The following is a 21,747-nucleotide window of genomic DNA, read 5'->3' on the forward strand; positions in this document are numbered from 1 at the left end:
ATTTACTTTAGAAGAGTGTTTTTGATTAAAACGTTAAAAACGACCGAATTGTTCGTGAGTGTAAAATATTATCCAATCACAGCACAGGTAACGTTCAACGTTTTTAACCAATCATAGTGCAGAAGGCGGGACATTGACGAGCCAATCACAGCGCAGCTGGTTGTCTCGGCGTTAGCTCGCTACAGCCCTCAGGTGGAACAGCTCGTTACAGGGGAGCAGTAAGTTACCAATAAAATACAAAACTTAATATTTATATCGTTTACTTCTCATCATTTTTTGTTATATAAAGACGAAATGAATAGTGTTATACAACTGTAATTAAAAACAAAAACACACAGACTGATCACGAACTAGCTAGCTAGAGTTAAAGGGGAGCCTAGGGCTGTATCTTAAATCCCGGAGATACTCCCTACGAAGATGCACTATGTAGGGCGCTGTAACAGTAATGTAACGGTTTATACAGGAAGTGGATTAGTGCACTTTGCGTGGTTTGGTATACAGCCGCAGGGTTGCTAACTGTTTAATGTTTCTGAATTGTTTATTTTTTAAATCTGTTATTAGCCACATGTGGTAGTTAATATATGTTAATGTGAGCTAATTAAACTAGCCATAGGTCGAATAGCCAGTTAGTTAATTTGGTGTAAATGTAAACGTGTATTATAAATGTCACTAAATATTCAGGATGGTTTTGTATATTTATCCGTGATATTTATCTATGTGTGTCCCTCTGTCTCTGTCTGTCTCTCTCTATCTCTTATTTCTGCAGGATGATGTTATAAGTGTGTGTGTGTGTGTGAGTGTGTGCAGCAGGATGTCAGGTGTGGTGGTCACCCCGCGCTGCAGGGACATTGAGAGGAAGGCAGGGTACGTGCGTCCAGAGGAGTGTGCGGTTCCCCCCTCAGTCCCGTCGGCGCTGGTCTCAGGCCGGTGGTGTATCCGGGACGTGTGTGGCATGGTGTGTGTGGTTCTCACCTGGTTCCTGGTGCTGTACGCTGACTTTGTGGTGATGTTCGTCATGCTACTGCCCGTGAGGAGCGTCGTGTACAGCGTGCTCAATGCTGCTTTGTTCAACACCCTTGCCGTGCTGGCGCTCACCTCGCACAGCCGCGCTATGTGCACTGACCCCGTGAGTGTGTGTGTCTGACCCCCCGTGAGCGTGTGTGTCCGACCCCCCGTGAGCGTGTGTGTCCGACCCCCCGTGAGCGTGTGTGTCCGACCCCCCGTGAGCGTGTGTGTCCGACCCCCCGTGAGCGTGTGTGTCCGACCCCCCGTGAGCGTGTGTGTCTGACCCCCCGTGAGCGTGTGTGTCCGACCCCCCGTGAGCGTGTGTGTCCGACCCCCCGTGAGCGTGTGTGTCCGACCCCCCGTGAGCGTGTGTGTCCGACCCCCCGTGAGCGTGTGTGTCCGACCCCCCGTGAGCGTGTGTGTCCGACCCCCCGTGAGCGTGTGTGTCCGTCCCCCCGTGAGCGTGTGTGACCGTCCCCCCGTGAGCGTGTGTGTCCGACCCCCCGTGAGCGTGTGTCCGACCCCCCGTGAGCGTGTGTGTCCGACCCCCCGTGAGCGTGTGTGTCCGACCCCCCGTGAGCGTGTGTGTCCGACCCCCCGATGAGCGTGTGTGTCCGACCCGATGAGCGTGTGTGTCCGACCCCCCGTGAGCGTGTGTGTCCGACCCGGTGAGCGTGTGTGTCCGACCCGGTGAGCGTGTGTGTCCGACCCGGTGAGCGTGTGTGTCCGACCCGGTGAGAGTGTCCCATTTTATTGCTGTGTTCCTACAGGGTGCCGTGCCCAAGGGAAATGCCACTAAAGAGTACATCGAGAGTCTACACCTGAAACCAGGTCAGGTTGTCTACAAGTGTCCTAAATGCTGCAGCATCAAACCTGACCGAGCTCACCACTGCAGGTAACACACACTTGACCATTTCTCCTGCTTCCAACACTTCTGAGAACTGACTGTCCACTTGCTGCCTAATATATCCCACGTCCTGACCGGTACCACTGAAATGAGATAATCAATCTTTTTCACTTCATCTGTCACTGGTTTGCTGTTATGGCTGATCGGTGTGTATAATAGGGCATTGTTTGCAAAATTTACACACTCACTAGAATTACACACTCACATTCAAACCCACTTGGATTACCACACAGTCAAAACTCTTAGATGTTAAGGGGTTGATTGTAATTTGAGACCGAGCCCGAGCTGCTGGGAGAGACTGTGAGATGCACCATGGCCTACATTCTCAGAGAAACTCACTCTGAGTGTGTGTGTGTGTATGTGTGTGTGTGTGTGTGTGTGTGTGTGTGTGTTTCCTCCCTGACAGTGTGTGTAAGCGCTGTATCAGGAAGATGGACCACCACTGTCCCTGGGTGAACAACTGTGTGGGTGAAAACAACCAGAAATACTTCGTCCTTTTTACGGTGAGAGTAGCATGCTAAGATCATCGGACACACATCTCAAACCACTAACTGCATCTCTGTACCTGTGTGGTTTCACACACTGTCTCAAACACAGCTTAAGCATGCATGAGTGTGAAAACTGGAACTGGTCTAGATTTTTTATCACTTAACACATAACACATCACGTCTGAAGTGTGTATGGTTTATCATCAACTCTCTAGTCATAAATCTATACTCACTTCACAACCATCACCTGTCATATGAGAAGCCTAGATAACTAATAACCAAGCTAGCTGTCTGTGCACTTGAGGTAGAAATAGGTCTTTCTTGTGCCAAAATGTAAGGACACATCAGTCCCCAGTAAACCCAGTTCAGTTCCAGGTCACGCACCAGTTCAGACAAGGACAAAGTCACAAGGAATACAGGTACCAGGTCATGTTTAGACAAATGAGTCCCGCTTAAGTCCCAGGTCCATGGTGGAGTCCCTATAAAAGATGGACAAGTCTTGAGTCAAATACTCAGTAAAGGCCAACAAGTCCGGAATTAAGATCCAAGTAAATACAGTCAGTTCCCCATGAACCTAGAGGAAGTTCCAAGGAAAGATGGTCAGATCCCAAGTCTGAGAAACAGTTACAAGTAAATAGAGATCAGTCTCAATTCAGGTTCCAAGTAAAGACACTCAAACCCCTAGTCCTGAGTCAGGATCCAAGTTAATACAGTCAGATCTCCAAGAACCTACAACCCCTGGCAAAATGTATGGACTCTTGGAAGATGTTCATTCAATTGTTTAATTGTGTAGACAAAAAACCCAATCACAGACATGCCACAAAACTATTTTCATTTAACAATCCAACCTTCTGGCTTTATGAAACACTTACAAAAATAAAAAAGAAAGAAAATTGTAGTCAATTGCAACTGTTTTTACAGATCAAACAGAGGAAAAAAATATGGAATCACTCAATTCTGAGGAAAATATGATGGAATCACCAAACAAAAACACCACTAGTACTTTGCACTTTACACCTGTATCCGATTACATCTGCTAATTAGTCTGCAGTTAAAAAAGAGTGCTTGCACACCTTAGTGAGCTGTTGAACCAAACTGGTTGACATAAATCATGGCTCCAACATGAGAGATTTCAGTTGAAACAAAGGAGAGGATTATAAAACTTCTTGAAGAAGGTAAATCTTCATGGAATGTTGCAAAAGATATTGGTTGTTCAAGTACAAGTACAAATCAAATGGGAAGGTTGTAAAAGGGAAGCGTACTGGTAGACCAAGGAAGACATCAACGCGCCAAGATAGAAAACTTAAAGCAATATGCCTTGAAAACAGAAAATGCACAACAAAACAAATGGGCAGAAAGTGGAGTCAATGTCTGTGACCCAACTGTAAGAAATCGCCTAAAAGAAATGGGATTTACAGAAAAGCCAAACGGAAACCATCATTAACATCTAAACAGAAAAAAAAACAGGGTTTCAGTGGGCTAAAGAAAAGCACTCATGGACTGTGGATGACCGGATGAGAGTGATATTCAGTGATGAATCACGAATCTGCATTGGGCAGGGTGATGATGCTGGAACTTTTGTTTGATGCTGTTCCAATGAATTTTATAAAGACAACTGCCTGAAGAAAACATGCAAATTTCCACAGTCATTAATGATATGGGGTTGTATGTCAGGTAAAGGTCTGGGAAAGATGACAATCATTACATCCTCAATAAATGCACAAGTTTACATTGAGATTTTGGACACTTTTCTTATTCCATCAACTGAAAGGATGTTTGGTGATGATGACATAATAATGCATTGTGCCATAGGGCAAAAGCTGTGAAAACTTTCCTTCAAGAAAGACATATAATGTCAATGGCATGGCCTGCAATAGTTCAGACCTCAATCCAATTGAAAATCTATGGTGGAAATGAAAGAGAATGGTCCATGACAAGGCTCCAACCTGCAAAGCTGATCTGGCAAATGCATTAAGAGAAAGTTAGAGCCAGATTGATGAAGAATGCTGTTTGTCGATAGTTAAATCCATGCCTCAGAGAATTCAAGCTGTTATAAAAGCAAGAGGTGGTGCAGCAAAGTACTAGTGGTGTTTTTGTTTGGTGATTCCATAATATTTCTCAGAATTGAGTGATTCTATATTTTTTTCCTACAATTTTCTTTTTTATTTTTGTAAGTGTTTCATAAAGCCAGAAGGTTGGAATGTTAATTGAAAATAGTTTTGTGACATGTCTGTGATTGATTTTTTTTTTTTCTACACAATTAAACAATTGAATGAACATCTTCCAAAAATGGTGATTCCATACTTTTTGCAAGGGGTTGTAGATGAAGTACCAAGGAAAGATGGTCAGATTCCGAGAAGTAGTTTCAAGTAAATAGAGATTAGTCTCAAGTCAGGTTCCAAGTAAAGACACTCAAACACCTAGTCCTGAGATGGGATCCAAGTAAAAACAGTCAATTCCCCCTGAACCTAGAGGAAGTTCCAAGGAAATTTGGTCCCAAAAGTTGTTTCAAGTAAATAGTTAAATCCCACTCCCTAGATAAAGTTCCACTCTTGAGTTACATCCCATGTAAAGACAGTCAAGTCATGATTCTCAGATGAAGTCCTAAGTAAAGACAGTCAGATTCCAAGTCCCAGAAGCAGTTTCAAGTAAATAGAGATCAGTTTCAAGTCAGGTTTCAAGTAAAAGTCCAGTTAAGTTAAGAGCCAAGTAAATACAGTCAGTTCCTAATGAACCTAGATGAAGTACCAAAGAAAGATGGTCAGATTCCAAGTCTGAGAAGTAGTTCCAAGTAAATAGAGGTCAGTCTCAAGTCACGTTACAAGACACTCAAGCCCCAAGTCCTGAATCAATATCCATGTAAATACAGTCAGATCCCCATTAACCTAGAGGAAGTTCCAAGGAAATTTGGTCCCAGAAGTTAATAGTTAAATCCCACTGGCCAGATAATGTTCCACTCCTGAGTTACATCCGATGTAAAGAAAGTCAAGTCATGATCTCCAGATGAAGTCCCAAGTAAAGACAGTCAGATACCAAATCCCAGAGGCAGTTCCAAGTCAGTCTCAAGTCAGGTTCCAAGTAAAGACAGTCAAGCCCCAAGTCTTTAGTCAATACCCAAATAAATACAGTCAGATCCCAATGAACCTAGATGAAGTACTAAGGAAAGATGGTCAGATCCCAAGTAATCCAAGAAATGGTTCCAGGCCAAGATCCAAAATCTGAGTCAAAATCCAAGTAAAGACAGTCAGGTGCCAAGTAATAGTGGACAGAAGATAAGCTGAGATGCATGTAAAGATCTAAGTCGTAAGTCATGTTGGAAGTAAAGGCAGTCAGGTCCCAAGTCATTTAAACATCTAGTGAAGGTCTTAAAAATCATGAATGTCAAATTTCAATTTGAATTCATATTTCTGAGAGTGATCTGCATATTATTTAATCATTTGAATGTCCACCACTTGCCTTTTCCTGTTCTAGCATTCCCCTGGTTACCTGGTGCAGATCAAACACCTAAAATGTTTATATTTGGTTAACTTCTGAGTCTCTTATAGTTAATATCTCATTATTTAATTTAATAAACACGGTTATGTTTACTTTTTAGAGGTAATCTATTTGATTAGACGTAGCATATGGTTAACGGTTTGTGTGTGTTTTGTAGATGTACATTGCTCTGATATCGCTCCACGCTCTCATCATGGCCGGGCTGCATTTCTTCTTCTGCTTTGAACAGGACTGGTCAAGTAAGAACAACATGATACAACTCATCACCCTGAACCCTTCTTCTTAACTACTTCTTGCTGTGATTCTGAAACTTGCTAATAAATTGTTTACTAGCACCACCTGCAGCACTGGAGCACTTGTATGTTGATGGTCAGTATGAACCGACAGGCAGTACATGAGCTTGTCAGGTCGAGGTGTTTTGTTTCTTCGGCATTAAGTATGCTGATGACTTAATGTTACAGAAAAACTTGATTATGCTAACAACTTAGCCGAAATAGCTCAGTTGGGAGACCGAAGATATAAAGGTTACTGGTTTGATCCTGGGTTTCGGCAAATAAAAGCAACTCTGTACTTCAAAATTCTACTAGCATTTGGGGGATGTGTTAGCTTAGTGGTTAAGGTGTTGGACTACTGATCAGAAGGCTGGGAGCTCAAATCGGAGGAACTATCTCCAGACTAGCATTAGCTCATTCTGTGTTATTAGCCTGGTCAACTTTTAAAGCTAGCCCAATCCGTTGCTCCGTTCCTGTTCTGATGACCTTTCATTCCTCCATTCTGATCTGTACCTTTCTCTCACTCCATCCCTGTATTCCTTCTCCCTGTTCCTCATCCCTTGATCATGACCTTGCTTGATCAAGGGTAATTTCCCAATTACCCCATCCCTGGATCTGTTGATCACTCAAACCTTGCATACTCCCATCTCTCACTCCCTCCCTCCCTCCCTCCATCTGTCTGTCATTCCGAAACCTGTGTTCCTTAATTACAGCGTCTCCTACATTCCTCCATCCCTCTCTCCTTTCCCTCCTCAGAGTGCAGCAGTTTCCCCCCCCCAGCCACGGTGATCCTGTTGATCCTTTTGTGTTTCGAGGGAATCCTCTTCTTCATCTTCACCGCCGTCATGTTCGGTACCCAGATTCACTCTATCTGCACAGACGAGACTGTGAGTTGCACCCTAATCCCTATCTGCTGATGATATCACTCTGTACCTCTGATGTTACATCCTGTCATGTCCTTTTTTGTTTCATTTTGTGGCTTCTACACTTCAGAGTGGTTAAACACTGATCTTGAGATGTGGTGCGTTATTTATACATTTAGACATTTTGGTCTCAGTTTAAAAGTGTCCTCACAGAATTTAACGACCATCTAAAGTATAGTTCAGCTCGAGTGAGTACTGTTACATGTATAGCATTTAGCATTACAAGTTTTCATTACTCTTCAGTGACAGAACGAATACCATACTTAAAATGAGTCAGTCAGGGACATCGCAGAACGTTATTTAGCAGTGTCTGGTTTAAATCGTGATAAAGCTTTTGGTTACTGAGCATGTACTTTATAAGGTTAACAAGTTTATTTTAAATATAAGTGCATAAGTGCAATATCTGGATGGAGTAGGGTTTCAGTAGAGACATGTGGGTGCTGAATAGTACTACTTTGATTAGCTTTTGATTTTGACTTTGAGAAGTGCTTTGTTTACATGACAGGCTGATAGCTGATTGGGAACAACATACACTATATTGCCAAAAGTATTTGCTCACCTGCCTTGACTCGCATATGAACTTAAGTGACATCCCATTCCTAATCCATAGGGTTCAATATGACGTCGGTCCACCCTTTGCAGCTATAACAGCTTCAACTCTTCTGGGAAGGCTGTCCACAAGGTTTAGGAGTGTGTTTATGGGAATTTTTGACCATTCTTCCAGAAACGCATTTGTGAGGTCACACACTGATGTTGGACGAGAAGGCCTGGCTCTCAGTCTCCGCTCTAATTCATCCCAAAGTGTTCTATCGGGTTGAGGTCAGGACTCTGTGCAGGCCAGTCAAGTTCATCCACACCAGACTCATCCATGAGTCTGTCATCCATGTCTTTATGGACTTTGCTTTGGTCACTGGTGCACAGTCATGTTGGAAGAGGAAGGGGCCAGCTCCAAACTGTTCCCACAAAGTTGGGAGCATGGAATTGTCCAAAATGTCTTGGTATGCTGAAGCATTCAGAGTTCCTTTCACTGGAACTAAGGGGCCGAGCCCAGCTCCTGAAAAACAACCCCACACCATAATCCCCCCTCCACCAAACTTTACACTTGGCACAATGCAGTCAGACAAGTACCGTTCTCCTGGCAACCGCCAAACCCAGACTCGTCCATCAGATTGCCAGATGGAGAAGCGCGATTCGTCACTCCAGAGAACGCGTCTCCACTGCTCTAGAGTCCAGTGGCGGCGTGCTTTACACCACTGCATCCGGTGCTTTGCATTGCACTTGGTGATGTATGGCTTGGATGCAGCTGCTCGGCCATGGAAACCCATTCCATGAAGCTCTCTGCACACTGTTCTTGAGCTAATCTGAAGGCCACATGAAGTTTGGAGGTCTGTAGCGATTGACTCTGCAGAAAGTTGGCGACCTCTTCGCACTATGCGCCTCAGCATCCGCTGACCCCGCTCCGTCAGTTTACGTGGCCTACCACTTCGAGACTGAGTTGCTGTCGTTCCCAAACACTTCCACGTTCTTATAATACAGCTGACAGTTGACTGTGGAATATTTAGGAGCGAGGAAATTTCACGACTGGATTTGTTGCACAGGTGGCATCCTATCACAGTTCCATGCTGGAATTCACTGAGGTCCTGAGAGCGACCCATTCTTTCACAAATGTTTGTAAAAACAGTCTGCATGCCTAGGTGCTTGATTTTATACACCTGTGACCATGGAAGTGATTGGAACACCTGATTCTGATTATTTGGATGGGTGAGCGAATACTTTTGGCAATATAGTGTACCTGTAAGAGCTGTTCACTCATTTTCACTCACCTGGAGACAGTTGTTCTTGCCTAGGCAGTGTTTGGTGCCAGCTGTAATCTCCTTCACTCATTTTCACAGAGCACAGTCTGCTTTGATCATTACTCTTGAAATACACTATATTGCCAAAAGTTTTGGGATGTCTGCCTTTGCATACACATGAACTTTAATGACATCCTGTTCTTAATCAGTAGAGTTTAATATGGAGTTGTCCCACCCTTTGCAGCTATAACAGCTTCAACTCTTCTGGGAAGGCTTTCCACAAGGTTTAGGAGTGTGTTTATGGGAATTTTTGACCATTCCTCTAGAAGGGCATTTGTGAGGTCACACACTGATGTTGGACGAGAAGGTCTGGCTCACAGTCTCCACTCTAATTCATCACAAAGGTGTTCTATGGGGTTGAGGTCAGGACTCTGTGCAGGCCAGTCAAGTTCCTCCACACCAAACTCACTCATCCATGTCTTTATGGACCTTGCTTTGGTCACTGGTGTGCAGTCATGTTGGAACAGGAAGGGGTCATCCCCAAACTGTTCCCACAAAGAGCATGAAATTGTCCAAAATGTCTTGGTATGAAGCTGAAGCATTAAGAGTTCCTTTCCCTGGAACTAAGGGGCCGAGCCCGACCACTGAAAAACAACCCCACACCATAATCCCCCATCCACCAAACTTTACACTTAGCACAGTGCAGTCAGGCAAGTACTGTTCTCCTGGCAACAGTCACACCCAGACTCGTCCATCAGATCGCCAGACAGAGAATCGTGATTGGTCACTCCTGTGAGCACGTCTTCACTGCTCTAGAGTCCAGTGGCGGTGTGCTTTACACCACTGCATCCGACGCTTTGCATTGCACTTGGTGATGTAAGGCTCAGATCACGGTATCACGCTTGAATTCACTGAGCTCCTGAGAACAACCCATTCTTTCACAAATGTTTGTAGAAGTAGTCTGCATGCCTAGGTGGCCATGGAAGTGATCGGAACACCTGAATTCAATGATTTGGAAGGGTGTCCCAAAACATTTGGCAATATAGTGTATGTAGGTATCTGACCAAGCATGTGACTCATTACCACACTACCTCCTGAGAAGGTAGCTTAGATGTCTGTCTTGATCATAGGGAAACTTGCTCTCATGTGTTCTTCATAGAAAAGATAACAATCTGTAGTGCTCTAATTGTTTTATTTAATTCTGTGCTGCTTCTGGTACATGGCTCCTGTTCTGTGACTGTGTTGTAGGGCATAGAGCAGCTGAAGAAAGAAGAGCGACGATGGGCCAAGAAGTCCAGATGGATGAACCTGAAGGTGGTGTTTGGCCATCCGTTCTCTATAGCATGGCTAAATCCACTGGCTGTACCTGAACACGGCAAATCGGACCTGTTCCAGTACATCGTCTGACTCGAACTGTGTCCTAATCCTGCCAGAAGTGCACTGAAACGGCCTTATTTTTATTTCAATCTTTCAGGGAGTGTCCAAAAAAAAATTTTTTTTTAATTTTTTTGACATAGATTCTAAACATATACACACACACCACACACACACACACACACACACACACACACACAAACAAATACAGTACATACACTGTTCTCCCAGTTTCCATAAATGGATGATGTTCTAGAAAGAGCTCTAACTAGACATTTGGGACAAAGCCAGCCTTATTCACCATGTTGTATCTGAACTTTACAACCTGTATGGGTCAGTTTCAGCTCCATGGTGGAAAAGTTCACCAGTATTTTATTCACAAATATTTGTACATTTGTTAGATGTGCTAGCAGGAAATGTGATCAGTTATTAATATAAGTCTGAAGATTACACTCAAAATGAGGTCATTATATGTGAGTGAGGAAAGAAAAGTTTAACAGTAATGGAAACATTGCCTTAAAAATATTTCATTTTTTCTTTTTTTTCTTTTTTTACTGTTATCAAGGTCTTTTCAAATAGGACGTACCATCTCACTGGAAGAGGGGTGACATGAGTCATACACTGACACTATACAATTCACTCTTTCATTCTTTTCCCTGTCTTTTAATGGGTTTATCTTTAATAATTCTTCATAAAAAAGAAAAAAAAAAGGTTGGTTAGCTTTTACCCGTCTTGCACAGTGTTCGGAAGAATATTTCCTCCAGTGAAGTTTATATGAAAGGTACACATAAACAGAGCCTAAAATCAGGAATCCTCTAGAATCAGAATCAATCTCGGTCTGGTCCAGTGAACATGAGATGGACGACGATTATTATACATGAGCTGCTTCACAATCTGAACTCCACAGGAGCAAACGTGTCTGTGTTTATATAGGATCAAAATAAAAATTCTTTGTATTTTAATAGTTGGATTGGGCTTCTGGAGTGACCACAGAATCAGTGGAGTCAATAAAAGATGCCCCAGTCTCTGCCAAAAATATTCATCTTGGTGACTGAACCACTGTGAAATGAAAAGGTCAATAAGTGTACAAACCTTCAGTCTTTCTGCTTTTAGTCTAAAACTGAACCACAGCTTTACAGCAAGAATGACACAGTGGGTTGAACTGTACACCAATAACCTCACACTATTTGGATCTGAGGCATCCCCCTGTCTAGAACTGGTTCAGTATTATCACACTGGTACTGGAATCAGTGGAGGCACATTTACTTTATTTTCACTTTATTGATTTGAACTGAAACCAATCAATTTTTTTGTAAACCTCATTTTCTTTTCTTGGGTCATTTGCTACTTCATACACACTAGCGAGCTCTCCTGTCATGCAGCAGCAACCAATGTGGAGAAAGGCTAGCAAGTACTTCCTCTGAGACATGCTTTTGAACTTACAGTGGAACCTTGGCATAGGAATTTAATTCATTCTTAAGGTGAAAGTTTGTATTGTGAAACGTTCCAGCTCCCAAAAATATGACCAATATGAATCGTATGTAAACTGTATGGCTGCTTACAAAAAACTGACCCAAGCCAAGCATTCCATGTCAAGGCTCCTCACAGGAAGTCATGCCACCAAGCTTGGGCTAAAAATAACAAAAAAAAAAAAAAACAAAATCACCTAGCTTTTGAATTCATGCCAAAGGAAATGTGGGTTGATTCTTTCCAAACAGCTTTGAAACACGCGCAACTTAGCAGGCATTCGGTTCATTTCAGTTTGTTTGTATGCTGAAGATGCTTTGTATGCCGATGCTAATTTCAATTCTTAAGGCAAAATTTAGTGAGGGAGGGCATTTGTATGCCGAGGTTCCACTGTATGCATCTATAAACTCACAGACTCCCCGCGGCCGACTGACGGGATAGAGAGAACACTCCATCCCTCCCTCTCAGAAAGCACTGTGTTGGTAGAGTCCAGACTTTTCAGTTGTACACCTCAGGAATCCCTTACCATGGACATGACTGTGCAAACATGCCACTAGTCTCTGACACACTTTAGTTTGTTTTTCTTTTTTTGTTGCATTTCTTTGTTTATTGGTTCTTTATTTGATGTCTGAAACTCCATGTTGGTAAAGCATGTCCTAGTGAAGGTCTTGTAGGGAATACTTTATACTCTGACTGTACTGCATGTTCACTGAGGGTTCCTGTTGCTGAGCATTTCTGGCACAGATTCCAAACACTATAAAACACTTTAATTATGCTGCTTATAGTCGGAACAATTCTGGTGCACAACACACACTTTGACCAAAACCCAGCTCTGTCTGTCTTAGACTAATGCTATCTGGCAATAATTGTTAAACAAGCAAGGGATTTACCAGCTCCGTTGTCTGTGTATGAAGTGAAATATATATATAAAAGGTGATAAACCATGGACTGGGGATCTGTCAACCCCCTATATATGCATATGCACTCTTGCAGTCTTCTGAACTGGACGCTCTACCTGATTAACTACACTCCAGTATACATGCCTGCTGATGTAGGACCAGAAGAATGTGAAGAAACTACAGCAGGTTTTATTTTCCCAGAGAGCATGTGAAGATCTCTGTTTAGTCGAGATACAGAACCTAAAGTTCTGGGAGTGGAGCTGGACCTTATCCAACTCCTCCTCCTCCTGTGACCATCAGCATAACCTACAGCAACACGAAACGATGCACTTATCCAGTCTGAAACACTCCGAGTCGGTTCTACACACTGAACCGTTGATCTGGTGCTGCTCAGGAAGAGACAGATCGGGGCTGACTCCACCCCACAGACTTTTAGTTCTGCAGTGATGAGTACTCGTAGATCAGTCTGTGCCTTTGGGTCTTGTGTTGTGAGAAGGAAAAGGGTGTTACTGTAATAAGTATCTTTTTATTCCCCTTTCTCTGTGTTCTGGGTTTCATGGGATTTGTTCCAGCTGCTTTCACTCCACTGTTTTATGGTACATGCAATAAATTTTAATGTTCTTTACATTTAAATGTCACTCTAACTCATTCTTAATGAAAGATTTCTAGTAATATTATTGATTATTAGCTTACAGCACAGTACTGTTGGACTCTGATTGGTGGATCAGGTCGTTCCTGATGAGTTCTCTCTAACAGCAGCTCTAACTGTAGCGCAGCTTTATATTAATGCTCTCCCTCTGATACCTTATAGGTTCCATAGCAACAGCTCATTCACAGGGACTTATTCACTGTATTAGGATTTAAACATATTTAGTCACTGATATGATGAGGATTAGTGTGTAAAGTGATGTTTAAGTAACATTTAGTCAAGACTCCAGGGTCTGCATAAAATGAATGCTTAATGTTTTCTGACAACTTCAGGACAGAAGAGTTCTTTGCAGTTTCTCAGTAACATGGTGAGTTGTGTTTAGAGAAAATAAAGAGAGGGAACGTATGTTTATAGCTGCTATAACGTAAGTGAGAACAGCAAGAAAACCAGAGAACATGCAAACTCCACACACACACACACACACTGAGCAGGAGCGAGACTCGAACCCAGGGCACTGGAAGTGTGAGGTGAAGCCACTAACCAGGCGGCACAATATTAGACATAAACAGATATAACGTACAATAAAACACTTCAGAACATGCAGTTACAGGAAAAGAATCAACTTTTCAGTTCTAACAGTAACAGTTCCTCACAATCCTGTCACTCTAAATACACTCACTGAGCACTTTATCTGGAACACAAAGGTTATTCATTCAGTTATCTAATCAGCCAATCAGGTGGCAGCAGGATGATGTATACAGATATGCAGATACAGATAAAGAGCTTCAGTTAATGTTCATGTCAAACATCAGGATAAAGAAAAGCTGATCTCTGTAACTGTTACATGGTTGTTGCCAGATGGGTTGATTTGAGCTTTTTAGAAACGACTGATCTCCTGCTGGGATTTTCACACATAGCAGTCTATAGAGTTCTGTAGTGGAAACACCGTGTTAAAGAAAGAAATCAGATTAAATCAGACTGGGGAAAACCATCAGCAAGTCTATGATAACTTGAATAAGTGCTGAATTTCATCACACAACACATCAAGCTTTGAGATGGATGAGATACAACAGACCACATCAGGTTCCTCTCCTGTGAGCATCTGAGGCTACAGTGGACACAGACTCAGAGAAACTAGAGGGCTGAAAGCTGGAAAAACACCAGGTGGCCTGTCCAATTTCAGTGAGTCTGAGAGCATGATAGCTTCAGGCTGCTGTTCTTGGCTGAGAGGAGAAGAACCTGATGTAGTCTACAGCTCATCCAGCTAAAGGTTTGATGTACTGTTTTTCCTGAGATGCTTTTTTGCTTACCACAGTTTTAGACTGATTTTTTCTTCTATTTTTTTTGAGTTATTGTTGGCTTGAACCAATCTGGCCTTTTTCCTCTCATCCACAAGGTGTTTTCACCAACAGAACTGTTGCTCACAGGATATTTTTTGTTTTTTGTACCATTCTGTATAAACTTTGGATTTAGTTGTGTGTGAAAATCCTAGCAGGAGACCAGCAGTTTCTGAAAAACTCAAACCAGCCCATCTAACACCAACAACCATTTCACTGTTAAAGTCTCAGAGATCAGACTTTTACTCCATCCTAGTGCTTGATGTGAAGATGAACTGAAGCTGCTGGTCATATCTGCAGGATTTTATGCACTGCACTGCTGGCTGATGATTGGCTGATTAAATAACTGCATGATTGAGTAGGTGTATACAGTAGGTGTTCCTAATAAAGTGAATGCTATTTAACAATTTTCTTTTCACACTCAGGGATGTTTGCCAGAAATTTATTATTCTTAATTACAGATATTTCATATATTTACAGAAGGTTAATTCATATAATACAGACAATACATAAGGCATGTCCTGATAATACATTTCACATTGAATTAAAATAAACAGTTCAGCTTTTTAAATAGAGTTTAGCTAGCAAGTTAAAGCTACTCATAGTCTCCTCCAAAAGTTCTGGAAAAACAAGGCCAATTCTATTAGTTTTGCTTTACACTGAAGACATCTGGGTTTGAGATTACTAGATTAGACAACTGTTATAAATTTCAGCTTTCATTACTGCTATTTACATCATCTGGATGTTTTAAACTACTTCTGAAGAACTTGGCATCTTTTGTTTGAACCCACCCATTTTAAAGTGATCAAAAGAACTGGAATACATGACTGCCACATGTTCCTTATTGCCCAGATGTGTCCTGCTCGCTAGAGTGTTTAAACAATGAATAGATATGATCGTAAGCCTGGGTTTTACCTCTAAAGATTGCATTTCTTGTTAAAACGGATAAACCAACATGAAGATGAGAGAGCTCTGTGTCGGAGAAAAGCAAGCCATTTGAAGCTGATAAAAGAACCATTGTATAACACTGTGTATACAATACAATGACCAGAAGGTCAGACTGAAATTCACAAAGAAATACAGAGGTGTGTCATGAAAGTTCTGTAACTGAGATGGGGTGGGGTGGGGGGTGGGGTCACGACACTTTCTTGACCTGCATGAAAATCATCCTTAGGCACTGGTCCGCATGATTTGATTTGGCACAGGTTTTACGCCAGATGCCCTTCCTGACGCAACTCTCCCATTTGATCCGGGCTTGGGACCGGCACTGAGAATTAACTCTTCAGTAGCTGGGTTAGTGTCCCACCCGGGATCCAGCCACTGGACCACCAGGAGGCTCAACCAACCTAGAGTAGCGTCAAATATACTTTCTCCCAAACTGAAGTGGTTACAAATAAGAAGTGGAAGCCATTACAAAAACTTTTGATCAGTTGAAAATTGGAGGGTCTGCATCCAGCATCCGAAGCTGTCATGTTCTATGCTGTTTAACATTTACATTGATCACAGGCGTGCTAATACAGAGTGTACATTAAACACTGTAATATACTGTATAGCCAGAACATGCCTAATTTTAGTGTAATACAAGACACTCAGTAAACATCAGGATAAAAAAAAAATCAGACATTAAACTGTGTCAGGTCACTGGATTAATATAAATAAATCTCATGCTCATTTCTACATTAGGATTATTCACTATTCTACACAGCTTTTATACGTGTTTATCACGTACCTATAACATTAACATGAAGATAACGCGTTACAACCAGCCAGGTAACGATTTAACAAGATATCTGTACCAATGATGAATTACTGCAGAATGAACTGGTGTTTTCCCAGTAACCTTACAGCTGTCCCTGCAGCTGCCCATGGTTAACATCTGTAATTTTATCTAAAAGACTGGGAAAAAACAACAAATAACAATCATCAGCATCTGAGATTGAAATGATGTTCATATAAATAACTCACATTGCCAGGGGATTGCCAGCATGTAATAATAAACGTACACACGACTTTGGATTTTTTTAAAAAAAAAAAAAAGGCATCCAGTATGGATATCCCGGTCAGTCTGTTCCGGTTCTTTATTATCCATTAAGAATTCCAATAAACTGGACATAGGAAGCACTGGCGATTCACAGCGAGTGTAAATGCGGGTGGAGTTTTGCTACATGGATAATAAAAAACTGTAAAAATAAAAGTTACACCATGAATCTAGATTTCTAATGCTAATCTAGCAGATAGCATAGTTTTGCTTCACCTACAATTCACTGTTAGAAATTCTCTGCTAGGACACACGATCAATTCCAACACTGACATTCTGTCCCCTAACCATTACAGCATTAGCAGCAATGCTAACATGAAAACTAGCATGTAGCAGTTACCCAGCTAAATTTGTTGTTTATCAGTTAGCAATTTGACTGAATCCTTTTAAGTATATTAGTTTTTACAAGTTACATTTATTACAAATTGAGTTAATGTTTTCTCTCATCAGTCATCATCTTATTAGAATGATTAATTCCATACCTGCAACAATTAAAGACAGAGTTTGACCAAAAGAAAACTAAGATGCTAAACTATAAATCCTTCCAGTCAAATTTAAGAACTTATTATTTATTATGAAAAGAATTATTTACTATTTGTACGTTTACATGTTCTGTTACTATACATCCATTAAAGGGTGAATTAGCTTAAAAAAAACAAACATATTTAATAAAATGCCAATCCTGGAATTTAGCATGGTCATTACTAAATAGCTTTATTATTATAACTCCATTAACAGTTTTGCATTAGCAGTTTTATCTGAAGCTTTACAAACTGCATTCAGTAGCATGTAGGTCGAATCTGAACAGTTAGCATGTTCCTAACTTGCCATCATGTCAGCAGTTTGCACTAGCATTTAGCATTGGCTAATCTGGCTATTTGACCACGTGAATCCTGATAACGGGTCACGTCTCGCTATCTTTCAATCACTCAGCAATTGTGAAGCATTTCTTTAAACAAGATTGTGTTTCAAAAATTCTTTACTTTTTGTTACTAGCACATTAGCATTTGTTTTTAGCTTTAACAACTTTACGTTATTTACATTACATCTTCTACATTTCAATATTATATACCATATACGAATGGAGGAGCGTGTGGAAGTTCTGGATTTGGTTGTTTAGTTACAAACTGTGCATTTTGTCGCTGGGTTCCTTAAAGGATTTTCTGTTTATATCCGAACCGGGTCAGATATCCGCGACAGAAAGCGCCCGTGAAATGTTTTTGTTCAGAGATTAAGCTTGATTTTGTGCTAGTTGTTATTGCGTCATTGCTGCTCGCTGATCACAGTGATGTGTCTGTGGAAGAGACGATGAGACGCGTGAAGGTGTTCATCACATGCCGCTCTGCTCTATTATTATACAGCTGAAAAAAAGGCTGAACATTTCTCTAGCTCTGTTTCTAGGTCACAATTTTCTAAAGTGGACAAGGGCAGAGGCACAGTGGATGTGTAGTGGATCTCAGCGTGATGACATCATGCACACCCGGGCGGAGAAAAATAATATTGTGATATCACGGACATTAAAAATCCTTTTCCGCGTGAAACGTGTTCACTGGGGAGGATTCTTGGTTGGGGGGGAGGGGCAGCTGAAACACGTGAGAGGAAACGGATTCATGATTCCATCGTTACAATCCAACCTGCCGTGATTAAACACCTGTTACACATGCTGTTTACATTTTTTAATAAACTTTATACTGTTTCATTACTGAAGTGTGAAACTTTCCCTTTGAAACAAAGTGACAGCTGATGATGTCACAAGTGGTGTTACAGCAGTTGACCAATCAGCAGCTTCAATTCTTCTCAACGTAGCAAGTGATCTTTTTCTCCCCCACGTCTCTGCGGGAGGCAGAGAGATATGATTCCAACAACACTGCAATATTTAAAGAGATTTTCTCAGTACTGTGCTAATTAGGTACGCTGCTGCAACGACACGACAAATCTAAACAACCGCTCGACCGATTCCTCTGTCCAATCCTGATCCCTGCTCACAACTTTACTTCCTATCTGCAAAAAGCTCCCTTTTACAGTCTGATTCCAAATCCTGCCATATACATCCTGTCACTAAGACATTTCCACAAAAAAATAAAGCTGGGAATAGAGATTATTGATGCTTCTGATGAGTGTAGGTAGCTAGTCCAGTTTGAAGACGAGCATGTAGCGTATTTAATTTGTGTTCAAATAGCCTAGGTGTAGCTTGGTCTTTAGCTTTAGAAGCTATGTGCTAAAGCTCCCACCATTTCTATTTGGAAATAAAACAGAAAACACGAAGCAGGCTACGTTCACAAGTTACTTGCTAGCATGAACGTTGTGTTATTCACCACTCTTCTTCTTTTCTTTCTTGTATTGTTTCCATTAATCTTTTTTCATCACTCCATCATCCCACACCAGAACATCCAGGATTTAAGTCTTTGGTATGATCCAGTACTCACACTAGCTCCTGCCATGACATCATGAGGTCCCTCCACTATGAGGTGTTTAGAATGGTTAATAAAAAATCTGGAAGGATCTGTGATTGTTGACCCATGTCACGGTCCTGTCCTCCAAAATGATCCCAGGAGTTCACAACCCAGGGATCTTCACACAATACGTTCACGAAGGCTGAGAGAACTCAAAATGGCCGTTCTGTCCATTGTGTCCTTCAAGAGGATTAAGGTCTCGCCTTATCTGGATCAGATGTCTCTGGACCAGTGATTATATAACAGAACGCTGCCTATGTTAAATATGCTCACAATTTATATCACCAATTAAAAGCACATGGCTATAGCGTCTTCGCCCTTGTTATGATAACTAGCCACAGTATTCATGTGACAAACGAGCAGGTAAGATACATGCTAAAAAAATTCGTGTGTTGTAGCAATATCAGCAATTTCAATGAGGATTAGAAATCCACACATCATAAATAAACCAAGAGCAATTAAATGGAGCTGTCAGCAATCTGTAATTAAATTCTTTGCTAGTTTTAAACCAGAGCAAAGTTTCTATATTCTAATTCTACTTTAGCCTTTTCCTAAATTTAACGTTTATACTTTTTGTGCTTCGTCATCTTTACTTTTTTTTTTTTTAGCGCTCATATCTAGTTTGATTACTTTTGGTTACAGCTCTTTAAATCGCGAAAAAGCCGCTGATGTTCGTCATGACGCATGTCTTCAGTCCGCATGGTTTCATTCGTCTTTTTTTGAGGTCTCAGAGTGTGTATTGGTGGAGGAAGAGCGTTGTAGCACCAGGAGACCCGAGAGTGTGAGCGAGACCCCGACCCACCACAGAGCAACGAGGCTGTCTCCAAAGATGAGCTGCCCAAGGAGCGCCTGAGGAACAAAACATACATGGTGTAGTCACACAACCAGTACTGAATGTCATGTGGGATTAGTTTATCCCCAAAATATCACACTGTGGTGACGAATCGTATATGTTATTGGAGTTTCCCATAAATTAAATTCAGCCAGTAAATAGTCCAGCTTCATTTCCAGCATCAAAGCCACTGGCATCATTTTAATGTTACATTAATATAATACCATGTACCGTACCATACCATGTGCAATATGTCTTAGTTCCCTAGCACCTTTTTTGTACTTTTGAATACATTTTGCATGTATAGATTATTTCATTTATATTACATTTATATCTATTCCTCTTGTAATCTGAAGTGGTCTCTGGCAAAAGAAATTCTTTTGGGATTAATAAAGTTCTATCCTTATTTGGGGCAGGTGGTAGTTTAGTGGTGAAGGCGTTGAACTACTGCTCAGAAGGTTGTGAGTTTGAATCCCAGTATAATCCCAATATAACATTGTTCATATTGTAGTTATACAACACATTTAGGTGTATGTCAGGTGTATATCAAATCCAAGTGTGTCCAAAAGAACAATCACTGTATAGAATGAAGTTTCCATTAGAATTCATTCATTCAACATTTATGGAAGGAGTCTCCAGTGTCAGGGCTTTGTAACAAGCTACAGTTTTGTCTTTTTAACCTTGAGAGAGAAGAGAATCATGTGAGGGAGCGACTGGTTTAACATAAATTTGGTTTAAACAATGGTTTAAAAAGAATTTGTTTTCTGTTAAAGTTCCACACTATTAAATGTCCATAAATGTCACTGTAATAATAATAATAATAATAATAATAATAATAATAATAATAATAAAAATAATAAACTCACAGAGGAGATGAAGTTGGAGGCAGTGGTGGTCACAGTGGTTCGGGTAGAGGATGAAGAGTACCTGAGGGCTTTCGACAGGAAGGTCCACATCACAGCATTACAGGTGAAGAGCAGCCCACCGCACAGCAGACGCAGGGGGATGTGCAGCTAAAACACATCATTAACACATTTAACTCTTAATACATTCACTATCATCACGCGTCTGTTGATGGCTATCATTAACGCAAGCTCCGCCCACTCTCCTATAATAAAATAAAACTGGACGCTGTGATGACGCACCCACTCGCACGCGGTGGTCTCATCGGCGTGTCTGAATGTCCTCTGTTCTCCCCACGTCCTCAGTCCCGTCTCACACACGCCTTTCAGATAATCTGTGCCGAGAGACAGTTTGGCGGAGGACGAGGCCACTGCGCCGAGGAACCCCGCCAGCAGGGCGTACACCACCCCGGGGAACATGGCGACCTGCGCGCGCGCGCTACTCACGCATCATTCAAGCAACAATAAACAAGCTTCCGACGCCGGAGAAACCCCGCACTTCCCTCTGAGAAACACCTCCGCACTGAGGGAGCATGACGCTGCGGCCCCACGTCTCAACAACACGACGTAGAGGACATCTAGGGCACTGCGGAGGGTATATCAAACCTCATGTAGGACACTATGTAGGGCACATAACGTTAGGGGAACAAAGCCTTATTGGGACGCAGCCATCGGTGCCCCGTTACTGTGTCGCATTGTGGGAAAGAGAGTTTATGATGTGCACGCGCATATGCTTCTTCAAAATAATTCAAGGCTACATATTAGGACAAAACAACAACGACGACAATAATAATAGTAATGATAATAATAATAACCAACAACACTGTGTACCAATAGAATAGAATAGAGAACTGTGCGTTTTAAATGTAGTACCAAGCTGGCAGTAAGTGTAAAATATTAGGTTTCTTTTAAT

At 41.6% G+C, this 21,747-nt stretch overlaps 2 protein-coding genes across 2 annotated transcripts; one reads left to right on the forward strand and one right to left on the reverse strand.

Moving 5' to 3' along the window:
• The first annotated feature begins 121 nt into the window (after nt 1-121).
• On the forward strand, nt 122-11,919 carry zdhhc3b (zinc finger DHHC-type palmitoyltransferase 3b). The gene is made up of 7 exons (XM_058407487.1): nt 122-218; nt 767-1,126; nt 1,776-1,900; nt 2,319-2,415; nt 6,053-6,134; nt 6,924-7,054; nt 10,132-11,919. Exons 2-7 carry the CDS (start codon nt 812-814, stop codon nt 10,288-10,290), a joined length of 909 nt encoding a protein of 302 aa, XP_058263470.1. The 5' UTR covers nt 122-218; nt 767-811; the 3' UTR covers nt 10,291-11,919.
• A 4,944-nt stretch (nt 11,920-16,863) lies between these two features.
• On the reverse strand, nt 16,864-21,390 carry LOC131364356 (transmembrane protein 42). The gene is made up of 3 exons (XM_058407488.1): nt 21,078-21,390; nt 20,799-20,945; nt 16,864-19,949 (listed from the first exon to the last, which is right to left on the reverse strand). Exons 1-3 carry the CDS (start codon nt 21,252-21,254, stop codon nt 19,806-19,808), a joined length of 468 nt encoding a protein of 155 aa, XP_058263471.1. The 5' UTR covers nt 21,255-21,390; the 3' UTR covers nt 16,864-19,805.
• Nucleotides 21,391-21,747: the final 357 nt, after the last annotated feature.

The sequence above is a fragment of the Hemibagrus wyckioides genome, linkage group LG14, assembly GCF_019097595.1.
Source record: "Hemibagrus wyckioides isolate EC202008001 linkage group LG14, SWU_Hwy_1.0, whole genome shotgun sequence".
NCBI lineage: Eukaryota > Metazoa > Chordata > Actinopteri > Siluriformes > Bagridae > Hemibagrus > Hemibagrus wyckioides.

Coding starts and splice junctions, on each gene's coding strand:
- zdhhc3b (XM_058407487.1), top strand. CDS start 812: ATGTCAGGTGTGGTGGTCACCCCGCGCTGCAGGGACATTGAGAGGAAG. Junction 1,901..2,318: donor GACCGAGCTCACCACTGCAG/GTAACACACACT, acceptor CCTCCCTGACAG/TGTGTGTAAGCGCTGTATCA. Junction 7,055..10,131: donor CTATCTGCACAGACGAGACT/GTGAGTTGCACC, acceptor ACTGTGTTGTAG/GGCATAGAGCAGCTGAAGAA.
- LOC131364356 (XM_058407488.1), bottom strand. CDS start 21,254: ATGTTCCCCGGGGTGGTGTACGCCCTGCTGGCGGGGTTCCTCGGCGCA. Junction 20,946..21,077: donor AGACCACCGCGTGCGAGTGG/GTGCGTCATCAC, acceptor GATGTGTTTTAG/CTGCACATCCCCCTGCGTCT. Junction 19,950..20,798: donor CCTCCAACTTCATCTCCTCT/GTGAGTTTATTA, acceptor TTTGTTCCTCAG/GCGCTCCTTGGGCAGCTCAT.